The 13,521-nt window shown below is 36.1% G+C and overlaps 2 protein-coding genes across 3 annotated transcripts in view; one reads left to right on the plus strand and one right to left on the minus strand.

Annotated features, from left to right (window-relative positions):
• LOC106176119 (medium-chain acyl-CoA ligase ACSF2, mitochondrial) overlaps positions 1-13,521 on the plus strand; it is an 18,694-nt gene continuing 5,173 nt past the window's right edge. For both annotated transcript variants that reach the window (XM_013558357.3, XM_013558358.3), the window contains exons 1-10: positions 1-185; positions 1,179-1,359; positions 1,570-1,698; positions 2,263-2,316; positions 9,695-9,813; positions 10,119-10,166; positions 10,988-11,105; positions 11,692-11,787; positions 12,235-12,383; positions 12,871-12,962. In XM_013558357.3, the coding sequence (XP_013413811.2) occupies positions 91-185; positions 1,179-1,359; positions 1,570-1,698; positions 2,263-2,316; positions 9,695-9,813; positions 10,119-10,166; positions 10,988-11,105; positions 11,692-11,787; positions 12,235-12,383; positions 12,871-12,962 (1,081 nt within the window). In that variant the 5' untranslated portion in view covers positions 1-90. The remainder of the gene's footprint in view (positions 186-1,178; positions 1,360-1,569; positions 1,699-2,262; positions 2,317-9,694; positions 9,814-10,118; positions 10,167-10,987; positions 11,106-11,691; positions 11,788-12,234; positions 12,384-12,870; positions 12,963-13,521) is intronic.
• LOC106176117 (malignant fibrous histiocytoma-amplified sequence 1 homolog) lies at positions 2,235-9,243 on the minus strand. The gene is made up of 4 exons (XM_087007968.1): positions 9,177-9,243; positions 8,430-8,508; positions 4,482-7,713; positions 2,235-3,544 (listed from the first exon to the last, which is right to left on the minus strand). The coding sequence occupies exons 3-4, from the start codon at positions 7,363-7,365 to the stop codon at positions 3,276-3,278; spliced, it is 3,153 nt and encodes a 1,050-aa protein (XP_086864094.1). The 5' UTR covers positions 7,366-7,713; positions 8,430-8,508; positions 9,177-9,243; the 3' UTR covers positions 2,235-3,275.

The raw sequence follows: 13,521 nt of genomic DNA on the forward strand, positions 1-13,521 counted from the left end.
ATGTTTAAGTTGAAGTTTATGTGGATCTAACTGGGTCATCGGGAGAGGTTATGTTTACAAACTTTAATTTATCCTTTGCAAGGTGCCGTTATGACAAGGCGACTGTTAATCAAGTACTCTCGCAATCTCGGCTGGTTTGTCAACAACCGTTATACACAATCGAGAAGGCATCTCAGCGCTGACAGGTAATGTTTATAACAAAACTCACGATCCAGAAGTTACAGTAAATACTCCTGACATTTACATTCTGCGCTGCAGATGCGGAAATCTTAATTCTGATTTTAGGGGTCATTGCCCACAAGAAATGATATAGCTAATACGACCAATAGCTGCAGTGTTGCCGAGCATTGTCCACGGCTGTAAAGCACGTCTCATACACTAACACGAAAAACATATGCGTTCCCATTGGCATTTTTATTTACGTATTTTTTTTATCTGCTTTGTGTCTCGTTAGTGTTAAACAGAGCGTAAATTCACAATTAGTGGCCGGCAGTGTAGTAACGCCAGACTTTCAAACATTGCCTTAAGAGTACAGGAATTATGTCACCACTTGCAGTTTATCCCAAAATAAGTATGGGGGCTGGTGTAAAGAAACAGTTAAACCGTAAGCAGAGAAATATGCAAGTGGATAGGTAACGTGAAGGAATTTTTGATGACAAAAATGTTCAGTATGAGAAATACAAATTGATACAAATTGCATCTTCTAAAGCCTATGCAGTAGACCACTCCGCCTAACATTGGCTCCCTGTGATTGCTACAATGATGGAGTGGGGAGGATGACAAAAAAAAAAAAAAAAGATTTGAAAAAGGTCGTTAGAAATATTGAAAATAGATTGTAAATTTTAATTTTAATAAAGTACAAAATGCAAAATGAGTGTGAAACCTATATTGTAGCAAAATTAAAAATAATAAAATAAAATAAAATGAGTGAAAGAAAAAGAAAAATGCCATCTGTGCCTTATTATGTTCAACAATGTTTTATTACTCTCTGTCCTTTTCAGTGTCCATGAAAAAACAGGAAAGTTTTAATAAAGTACAAAATGCAAAATGAGTGTGAAACCTATATTGTAGCAAAATTAAAAATAATAAAATAAAATAAAATGAGTGAAAGAAAAAGAAAAATGCCATCTGTGCCTTATTATGTTCAACAATGTTTTATTACTCTCTGTCCTTTTCAGTGTCCATGAAAAAACAGGAAAGTTGGACTGGAGTTATGTCCATGGACCTGCGGAGCGTCCTCTGATAGGGAAAACTATTGGCAGATTGCTAGACGAAACCAGTGACAGATGTGGAGATAGAACTGCATATGTGTTTTGTAGGGATGGAATCAGAAAAAACTTTACACAGTTTAGAAATGAGGTACAGGTTATAAGATGTAAATGCTGTTTTAAAATATTTCATTTAGCTGTACTTGCAGGAAAAACTTATAGGAATATCAGTTGTCAATTTGATGGCCTTTTGGCGAAAAAAAAAAAATTCCCATTTTTCTCTGTCACTGTGTACTACTGCCAGTGCATATCTGGTATGTTATATTAAATATAAATTTAGCTTTAATGTCTGTCTGTTCAGGTTGACCGTCTTGCAGCAGGTTTTCTGGCCCTTGGACTCGAGCCAGGGGACAGGGTTGGAATGTGGGGACCCAATACAGAGGAGTGGGTCCTGACACAATATGCCACTGCCAGGGTTGGCATAATACTGGTAAACTATAGCCTAGATTATACTTATTACAGTAATGGGTCCATCATTTCAATGGGGAAAATGTATCAATTTTTCAGGTACATAATTTTGGAAGCATTAAACATACATTTCTGTGTAGAATTGTGGTGCTCTTACTGTGTGGAATAGAACTATTACGTAGATATTCTGCTTTTCACTTGTGTTGCTGCCACTCAACAGTAATGTTTCAATTTTAAAAATTTATTACTGAACAAAAATACAGTATCTATAAAATTTGGAATTTTCCCGGATTGAAAAGATCAAGCAGTTACCGTAGTTTTAAACCTTTTTTTGAAGAGGTAGAATAGCTGTTAAATTAAATTTTTTTCTCTATAGTTGATACACTGGTACCTGTATGGCGTACATGCCACAGAAGATTTTTTTCAGTAATTGGTTTAAAAAATAACACTATTCTGGTAATAACATGTAAAATATTGTCAATTTAAAAAACAATACATATTTGTAACTGTACATACATAGAAATGGTTTGGAATGTTAGGAATGAATGAATTATTGGATTGAAGATGAAGAACTTTTTATTTACAGGTGAACATCAACCCTGCATATCAAGCTAAGGAATTAGAATTTGCCTTAAGGAAGGTAAACAATCCATTTTATTGAATAAGTTGAATATTTTCACTTCCTACTCAGGGGCGGACAGAAGCTGTCTTCTGGGTCTTCCAGGAGACAGTCAGAATTTTTCAAGTTTACATTGAAAGGTATCTAATTTTTCTGTCAGAAGATGGTCAAAAATGGAGGATGGATCATCAAAGAGAATTTGGAAGGCCGTCAAAATTATATATCTGGATCTGCCCCTGTTACTGAAAACAAAAATTTATAACTAGCAACCTTGAACATTGGTCCCTTATTTACATAAATTTTTCCATGACTTTAGCTTGTAAGATTCACAGTCTGCCTAAAGGGAACTCATCTTTCTTGTTTTACTTGTCAAGTGCATGTACTGTCAACATACTTGTATTGAATCTTTCTTTTACTTTAACTTTTAATGTACTTTCATAACTAGTATATCAAATTACTTGGAACCAGTAGGTTATTTATCAAATTCAAATCAAACACAATTACATGTCAGTATACTTTAAAAAAAAATTACAAATTCGGAAAATAATATACCAGTATTGGCAGTTATGATCTTCAGTACAACATTTAAATAGTTCCCACTGGTACTCTGTAGAATTCTTTAACACAGTCACATTTTCACCTATTGATAAAGGTCTTGGAATTTTCTTAACTACACTGTACTAACTACTCTTGTTGTATTAGTTATCAAAGATTCCTGTCAGTTTACTTTTCCTTTATTGTCATTGTTCTTATTTTGCATATTTTGATTATTACATGTGCTCTGAAATATTTTCCTCACTTGATCAGTTCAAGAAGATGAGTCTGTCCTTGATATTGAAAACATTTCGCTCACTTGATCAGTTCAAGAAGATGAGTCTGTCCTGGATTTTGAAAACATTGACACAATATATCAAATGCCCTGTTAGGCTTCCTGGTTATAATGTCCAGGAATGCTGCAATTTCCTTTGGACATGCCACTGTTACATGATCAATTCAAGAAGATCAGTCCGTTCTTGTTCCAGCAGACACTGACACAGTGTAACATGTGCCTTTGAAGGTTTTCTCATTAGAATATCCAGGAATACTGCAACTTTCTCTGTATATTTCACCCTGTCAGTTGAGGGCTGGGCTTTCACTGTCTGAGCTTCACGGTCAGTGATGATGCTTTCTTGGAGGAACATATCCAACATGTCCAGGAGACAAGGTTCTGTGATGTTTTCACACAGTTCAGTTTTATGTTTACGTATAGCTGAAAAAGATTAAACAATAGTGTATTATTTATTAAAAGCTTAAAGATGCATACAAAGTCAATTTTTTGTCACAAAAACCAACCAAATGCCAGCATATAGTTTCAGGTAGTATAACTAAGAGAATTACCAAAAGGCATTGTTTAATTTTACCCGAAAATGATGTTTGAACAGATTTTTCTGCTGGCATTCTAAGCTGGATGTCAATGGGGTAGGAAAGTAGGTCACAGAAGTAGGTTAAATTTACAACCATAAATTTAAAGAAAGAAGCAGTCTAAAGGTCTTTTATGGCTGATCGAGTGATCTATTCAGTTTATCCCTTGGCATGTCGAATTTATTTGAGCCATATAAGAATCTAGTAGAAGTGGTTTACATGTGTTACTGGGAATCCACACTCCACTGATGCTCGGTTCATATGTACCTTTAACACACATTATACTGGTAGTAGGTTCCTTAAAGGTGTGAGGCATTGCAATTAGCAGTTTTAATTCCATTGTAATATAGCAGTTGAATAATGAAAATACAGTACCTGATCATCTGATCAATGATTTTACATACTAGTTTATGTACTCTGAATGCACTTTACATAATAATTATACATATATTAAGCATATATACTGAAATACTGTTTTGTCATGTTTTGTCATGTTTTTACATGTCAGAAGTGTGTTCAAGACTTTATACTGCATTAACACAATAGTATGTGAGAGACAAGGTTGTTTATTATGTATCACCTTATAAGTTGAGGACACCCCGAATAGAAATGTATAATAGAATAAATATTATACAGATCAGTAGCATTATTCAGATTATTACAAGTTTATGGATATGTCATCTTAAGGTGAAGAAAATGTTTTTAAACATTTTATATAACAAAGATCTTAAAAAAACAAAAGAAGTATGGAATCAAAATGCTAATTTTGTCAGTGCTGTGCTTACCATCCTGCCAGCTGGGTGGATAGACCAGGTTTGCAGGAATGTAGTCACCAGTATTGACACATGGAACCCACTTTTCTTTGGGGCCAGACCCTGGTACATTGGCTTGGTCAAGAATCTCTCCAGGGAAGAGAGTTGGTGATTTCTGAGTATATCTTTTTCTCTTGGTTGGTACATGTACTTCTTCTGGATCTTGAGTAGTGGTTAGGGGAACATTAGGTGTTTCTTCAAGAAGGAGGGTTTGGTGCTCACTGTCCTTGTTGTCCTCACTCATACAGTGGGGACATACCAGGTACTTGTCATATCGCAACCCACGCCAGTCCTCATGAATGATGTCCATGAGGTCACGGTGGGCACGTTTTAGAACTTGCCACTGGTCGAAAAGATCTGTTCCACGGACAGCTATACTGATAATCCAGTCTGGGTCTTGCCCAGGACTAAGATTTTGCTGGTCTCTCCCCTTTGTCAGCAGCATTTTGCACCTCTCAAGTTCTGCATACATCCCATTCCTCCAGTCCATTCGTTTGGCCTTTAGGTATCCAAGATGCTTGTGCTGACGAACAGAAAATTTCTCATATAAGCCATCTGGACACTTGTACGGAAAGATAACCTGAAGAGTTAGTTGATTGATGTCTGGGGGAACCTTGCTGGGCCATTTGGTTTCTAGTTCAGGTTGTCTTTTTTCTTGAAGGAGACATGGAAAGTGAAAAGAAAGGTTAGACTCATGTTCCTGAACTTGGAAACACAGCTCAAGTTTCAGCAACAGATCTATCATGGCATCAACTTCAGTGGGGGACAATTTGAAGGGCTCACACAAGCAGCTCATAGCTTGTCTAGATATGATGCCTCTGGTGAAGATGTCTTCATGTAAGGTGCGTGCTTTGTTTCTGGTAAACCTCATGGACATCTGGAGTTTTTGTAAAACTGCCTCTGGATCATGACTAAGTACTGCCTTGAGAACATTTTCAAGAACTTCTTGCTTGTGGAAAACAACTTTTGTCAGTGAGGGGCTTTTATCAAACCAAATGATGTCTCCTCGATGAGCGAGGAAACTTAAGATGTCACACATTATTTTCTCTGTTTCTGCATCTGCATCTCTCCATGCCGGAGGTGCAGACTGCATAATGAGTTCTTGAAGCATCTCCCAACCAAGCGTGTTTTCAGAGCCTTCTCGTTTCTTGGTGCAGATGTTCTTGGCTGCATCCAACCACATTCCTGGCAAAACTTCAGCATTTCCCCTGGCAAAATCAATGAGGTACTTTTTCAAATTTTCAACTCCACTCATGTTTTTGGAACTCACCCTGAAAATATGCTCATGGATGGGTTGAACTTGCTGAGACAAGGACTGCATTTTATCTATTTTTTTTTGGTAGGCCTTGCGAAGAGCTGGTGGGAAGTCACTTGTTTCTTGTATTTCATTCTCAACAGTCTCTTTTTGAATGTCATACCACTTCTTATTTTTGTTTTTGTGGTCTTCAAGTTGTTTCTTTATTGCAGAACATTTTGTTTCTACACTTTGAGCTTCAACTTCATCAAGATGAGTTCCAATAAGTGCAATTTGTATCCCTGGCATCTGTGCTTGCACCTTGTCAATCCAGTCTCCAATATAGAGCTGATAATGAGCCTTGTCTTCTGGATCATATTTTGAAAGGTCAAAAGTGATGAAAACCAAGCTACTGGTATGTTTGGACATGAAAATTGGATGTCCTATTTTGTAGACCTCATGCCCCCCAAAGTCATTGATATTGAAGGCAATATCTTGGTCATATACCCATGTTTCTTGTTCCACCACTCTCGTCCTGTCTGCTGACTCAGTGGATGCTGGCTCTCCCAGTTGCAGTGAATGTGAAATGCTAGTTTTTCCCGATTCTGTTTCACCCAGAAAGTTGACCTGTATTCTACTTGACTGGATTGCCTTGGTGTCAGTTAAGGCCTCAAAATACCTGTTGATGGCATCTAGTCCTTGCTTGGCTGTATGTATAGGTGGTTGAAGCAGAGGAGTACCTACCACATCTAGTTCTTTTAGACTTGCCATGTTCTTCATCTCAGCTGGCAAGCGAGTTATATTATTAAATGACATACCAAATGACTGTAGTTTTTCCATTGTGGTAGCCTCCAGAGGTATGTCAGATAACTGGTTGTCACCCAGGTCCAGCTCCCTTAAGTTAGTCAAGCCACACAGTGCTGTGGGAAATGTTTTGAATTCATTGTGAGAAAGCCAGAATATTTTAAGTCCCTTCATCCCAGTGATTTCTGTTGGTATGTCAGATAGCTGGTTTTTGTCTAGGTAAAGCTCCTCTAAGTTAGTCATGCCACACAGTGCTGTGGGGAATTTAGTGTACTTATTCTTATACAGATATAATTTTTTCAGTCTCTCCAGCCTGGTGATATTCTCTGGAATGTCAGATAACTGATTGTCACCCAGGTAAAGCTCCTCTAGGTTAGTCAAGCCACATAGTGCTATGGGGAATGTAGTTAAGACATTGTGATCGAGCATGAATATTTTAAGCCCCTTCATATTTGTGATTTCCTTTGGTATATCAGACAGCATATTGTTATTAAGGTAAAGCTCTTCTAAGTTAGTTAGGCGACAGAGTACTATGGGGAATGTTGTGAAGGCATTCCTGTATAGGTCCAACACTGTGAGGTGTGGCAGGTTGGATATGGACTGTGGTAAAGAAGATAACCTGTTACCTCCTGCTAATATATGCTTAGCATTTTCGCACCTGCCAATGGACTCAGGTAGACTGTCTTCTATATCAGCATGACTTATATCTAGTTTAGTCCATTGCAACACAGTTTTTAGTATCTGGGGCGTTGGAGACAACTGTAGTCTATGTAAGAGATCAAGACATTCCTTTCCTTCTGCTACTTGTCTGTAAGCCATGTTGGTAGAGAGGAGATCCTGCTGGTTCTTTTAAGTTTTTGTTGGTCTGTGTTACCATTGAAATTCAGAGAAGGGGAATTTTGTTTACTTTGCTAAAGAAATACTTTAGTTTTTCCCCCTGATTAGAAGCGAAAGCAGTTGATATTTTTACTGCAGTGCAGCCAAGCAGGTTTGTATATCCTAGATTTGATCTTCTTTGTCTTCTTCATCTTTATCTTCTGATAATTTGTAAATTGTGACCATTTCCACTGCTGGTTCTGGACCTTAAGCTTGTTTAATATGCTGAAAACTCTTTTTCTTTGGGTTTTAATAGCTCTATGCATATAACTTCTGGATAGGAATTGTCACCTGAAATGAAAAATTTGAAAAAAAAAAATTAATTATCTAAATGCATACAATGCATATATTTGATTTAAAATTGGCTGTGATGTTGCCCTTAGAAGCTATCTTGGATGACTTCTCACCCCCCCCTCCCCCAAATCCAAAACTGTTGAGAAGTTAAGATCATGAATACCCCAAGAGCATACTGTCATTAAACTAATAATTCATGTTGTGCAGAAAGTGGCATTGGCTGTTCAAAGAGTTGCATCTTTACTGTTATATATGTAAACTCATCCAATACAACAGCGAGGGAAAAGTTTTAATAGAATGAAGCACATATTGTATTGACAAAAGAGGAGGGAACAGATTTAAATTGAGACATGCCCATCTATTTTATTCTAACAGATATTTACTGTTTAAAAATATGTTATATTTACAATGATATTTCACCATGTAAAGACCAACTCTTCAAGGACAATCTTGGATATGCAACTTATATATTATCAGTTGATTACTTTCACTAAGTATATAATATCTAATTCAAGAATACGTAAGAGGCACATGTTCAATTTCCAATCTCCTTCAAGCTGCATAGTAAAAATGATGCCTGCATGCTTTTAAAAGTCATTTATCAACAGAAAAAAATGATATGTTTATTGTTAAATTTTTTGCATAAAGTTAAATGCATGATTAAATGAATTCATAATAATTGAACTGGCTTGAGCCAATTTGAAAAGCCTTACCTTTTCTCATGTCATATACTTGCTACCCCTGCAAGCCATTATTTTTTTCACAGTGTATCCACCATCCTTTTATCGGTGTCTGATGGACATAGAAAGAAATGTTACAAGAAATTATACAATTGTGAAAGGAAAAAATCCAGAAAAAATAAGTAGTACGGATGGGTTCTGGACTTGGCAAACATTGCCGGGGTGGGGGGGATTCAGCTATAAGGGGGTGGTCACATGCCCTGTGCATGTGCATTTACTCCCTGGCTCCACCATTTAGAAGGAGACTTCTATAATTTTATTTAAAACTGAATTCTGAAGAAAGACCTTGTGTGTCAGATATTGTTAAGTTCATGTCTGCTTCTGAGAAATGTGAAAATGAAGAATAGGCTAACGACATAGCTGTTGCTTTGGTTGGTAAATGACCAAGTACCCCCCTCCCACACACACACACATACACACACAAAATACAATGTTTCTTCTATTAAATTTTATCAAATATCTTTGTTGTGTTTTAGCAGGAGAAATTCTTATCCTCCTTTTATATTCTATTACATATTCTGCAAAAATAAATAAATAAATAAAAATTTAAAAAAATTGAATAATCCAGGTATCATATAGGATAATAAAATTCATTCATTGCATGCTTGAAAAAAAAAAAATAGCTTGCTAGCTATCATCTCTGTATGTTTTCCTTATTTACAGTACAAATTTGACAATATCTTTTATAATTTTGCACACAGTTATCTAATTCGTTCATACCTAATACCTGCAGTGTCCTTGAGCATGTTATTTAAAGGGTGAAAAAATGGCTTCCACAAACACAGCTGTTACTAGTCACGTGATCCACTGTCAAAACAGTTGTTCTTTTCATGAAAAATGCCTTTGTGTTTTTCTTCTCTAACACAGTTGTATTGCTACAGGGCGGGTCGATCAGAGGCTGATATAATATATATAGGATTCCAATATCAAGAACAAAATGACACATGATTAGGCTTTAATTGGAGACCTACATGTTTTATTTTTATGTATGTACACAGTGTGCATGTCTGTATATATTTGATACTGTCCCAGTTGCCATTATCATTTGTGTCATATGTTGGTGGCACTGTGCACTAACCTGTTTTTTTTTCACATAAACAAAATGAAAGGACAATCCCATTACTTATGATGCTCAAACCAACAGGAATTATTTTAATACAGTTCAATTAAAATACTATCCTGAAATGCCAGAAATTCATTCTTTGTCTGTATCTAAAAAGTTTGCTGTATTTCTCCAGGTTGGATGCAAGGCCATAGTGGCTGCCTCAGAGTTCAAGACCCAGGACTATTATCAGATGCTATTCCAGATAAACCATGAACTTGCCTTCTGTAAACCTGGCCAGCTCAAGAATCCACAGTTAATATGGACTTTACTATCTTTGCTTGCTTGTATAATTTACATTTATTTAATGAATTTTTTAAAGTTTTGGAAGTTTTGCATCATATTCAGAGATCTTCTCAATTTGTAAATCCTTGCACAGTTAATGCTGATTTTACCTGCAGCTAGATGTCTGAAAACAAAAATGTGTCTGATATTAAAAATGGAACTTATTTAACATTTTATTGATGGACTAAAAAAAATTAAGGCTTTTGATAATTGTAAGGGCTATATATTTCTTACAAAGGCTATGATTTTCATGGTTTTTTTTTTTTTTTTTGCAGTTTGCCAGAGCTTAGTATAGTGATTATGCTTGGCAAAAAGAAATTCCCGTAAGTATATATCACACACAACCATGCATATTGATTAGTTAACCTTATGATAAATGTTTCCCTTGCTTTTATGTTCTATATGCTTAAATGGTTATCCATATATATATGTATGCTGGGGTAGCGCTAACACTCGCCAATTTAGCCAAATGCTAAAACTGGCCTTAATTGGCTAAGGAAAACGGGCTTGACTTTACTTGTTTCAGTCAAATTATAACCATTTTGATAACAAATTGATAAAAAATTTGTATTTTGGCCAAGCGAAATAAAATGCTGGCGCAACCCCAGATATATATATATATATATATATATATATATATATATATATATATATATATATATATTGCTTTTGTTAATGCTGCTGATTCTTGCTTTTATGACATACCTTAGAGATACATTGTACATAGTAATTAAATGTCATGTTGGATATTTTTTGGTCCATGCATCAGTGTATTTGTAGACTAGTATATGTACATATGTACAGAGTGATCTGTAGTCAGAAGCATTCGAGTTACAAACAGTGCAACTTTTCTCATGCACTTCCTCAAAACAGCCATGACGCAATTTCAAAGTAACTTTATACTTCAAACAATTAAGAACATGAAAAACTTCCCATTGTTATTCACCAGCGAAATACTGCATGAAAACTGTACTAGCATACTGGTACTTCATATCTTCTGATTAACTTATTAATTAAGTAAGTCAGAACATAGCCTGTTTGTAGCTTGTTGTCACTCTGTAGCTCAATCATTGTAATTTACTGTGACTAAATGGGTCCAGAAAATGAAAGTGATTGAAATGACTTCACACAATTCGCACGGCAGGGGGACATTTGCATTTGACGATGTACTGTCAATGGGCGGGAGTGACGAAGAGAAAGAGTTACAACGCCTGCAGAATAAACTCCAGTTTGACCAGCCAATTAACATCCAGTTTACATCTGTGAGTGATTTTCACGCTGCTGCTTTCTCATTTTCATCCAAAGCTTGACTGATTTTGTCAATATCTAACCGACCTTTTTCATACCCCATACAAAAGTGTGTAACAAAAAGAAGGTGGAATGCATGACTGTTTTGAAGTTATAAACAAAATTAACCCAGCCTCATTGCAACAAACTTCACATTAAGATATCATGAAAAGTTAGTTTTTATCATTATAGGTGTATCAAACTTTGTTTTGTTAGCTTTGAGTTAAACTAAAACTTTATTTCAAATCAGTATTTATCTTTTTTAAAATTATCACTGTTCATTATTGGCCTTTTAATATATATTATTAACTATTATTTCATATCTAGGTTTAAGGGTAATATATGATGTAAGTTGCAATATTTTCTCTTAGGATTCAAAAGAATTAGATTAAACTTAGGTGCTAGTTTTAAAATATTTTAGTGACACTGGCTAGAAAGACATTTTCTATTCTATGCAGCATATATTGTATTATTGTTTGATTAGAATTACAGTAAGATATACTCATTAATCAGAAATATCCTTTTTCTTTTTTTTTCTAACCATTTGCTCCATGACCCCAGGGGACTACAGGCCAACCCAAGGGTGCCACCCTTACTCACCACAACATCGTGAACAACGCCTACTTTGTGGGCCTCAGAATGGATTACCACCGCAGGGTGAGATATACGCATACATGCAGCTTGTGTAATAGACTGTGTTACCAAGTATGGCTATTTCTTTAAAATTTTTTAAATGCTAAATTTTCTTTTTTTCAGTATTTTTTATTACAAAATTTCACTCAAAGATTCAAGATACTGAAAATACCTTCTCACATACATAGTCACTGAGCACAATTAACAGAGTAGTTTTTATCTATGAAAGTCCATAATTTTGCAAAATAATTTCAGTTATCAGTTTTTGTCTAAAGCAAAAGTCTTGTATCTATTTTAATGTTTAGAGCAAATTTTACACCTTACATAATATTCATACAAGTAATAAAACTGTTCAGCTATTGCTAATACCTTGTATCTATTTAAAAAAAATTCAAAAGATTTGCAGAAGAGACAATTAAGTCATTTGGTTCTTTGAATATAAAAAAAACTTGAAAACATTCTATTTTGCAGGACACCAGGATCTGTATTTCTCCTCCTTTATACCACTGCTTTGGAATGGTGCTTGGCAGCCTCATGAGTCTTGTCCACGGTGCTACGCTGATATTTCCTTCTCCAAGTTTTGAGCCAGAGGCAGCTCTGAAGGCTGTTCATGATGAAAAGTAAGGGGAGTCGGGACTTATGTAACTGTGTAGTTACATGACAAGGTCAGTCATCTGCACTGTGAATTGAAAGATCACTATAGAGAAGTATAGTGAAATATAAGCAGGTTATATTCATCTTTAATGTGTGTGTGTGTGTGTGTGTGTGTGTGTGTGTGTGTGTGTGTGTATGTGTGTGGGGGGGGGTGTATTTTTGGTCTGGCATTGGACATTTTGATTTTCTTGTAATATACATCTGGTGGTATTCAAATATTGACGGGGTTGTCCTGTGATATAAGAAACTATTTATTCTGAGGGATTGTGTATGGTGCACAGATCTACATCTATTGCCTGCAGCTGTAATGACAAAAACCACCCATGTCTGCTCTGTAAAACTTTCCCCAAGATTCCAAGCATTTCCTGGCTTAAGACTATTCATACGAACAAGTCATGCAAATGCAATTTGTTTTACAATTTCTTTTCACACAATGCACAATTTCTACTGCAGATGTACTGCACTTTACGGCACCCCCACCATGTTCATAGATATGCTAAACCACCAGAACTTCTCCAGTTATGACCTTGGAAGCTTGTATACAGGTAAGTGGATAAGAGACCATGCACAATGAATTTTGTTGACCTAGCTAATGGCCAATGGGGACATCTGCTGAAAGTAATCAGGTTTACGGACAAACAAGCCTCCTCTTATTTCCAACACAGGCCCCATTGAGAATGAGAAGATCTGAGTGCTAACTGGTCCACAGCTCAAACATGGCGAACCTTCATAAGGGAAGACCACTTAATTTTGAAATGGTCTCTCTGCCCCCCCCCCAGAAGTCGTCCGTGAAGTAATTAAATCTGGACTCCATTTGACCAGACAAGTGGGAAGGGGTGTGGTGTGACAGGGGGAGAGACCATTACAGGATTAAGCGGTCTTTCTTTCATGTAGGGTCTGCCATAATTGAGCCTTGGACTAGTTCATTGATACTCAGATCCTCTATTCTGTATGGCCCTGTAGTTGTATAATCATCAGCTTTTCTTTATTCTACTCAATGCCACTGTGAGTCCCCTTAGACTTTGTGCCCCTAAGCAAGGTTGACTACCAGTATATTCATTTTGAATGGTCCCCAAAGGGTCTGCCTAATTAATGACCACAAAT

This window comes from Lingula anatina, chromosome 3 (assembly GCF_051362555.1).
Source record: "Lingula anatina isolate TDL-2025a chromosome 3, LinAna3.0, whole genome shotgun sequence".
Classification (NCBI taxonomy): domain Eukaryota; kingdom Metazoa; phylum Brachiopoda; class Lingulata; order Lingulida; family Lingulidae; genus Lingula; species Lingula anatina.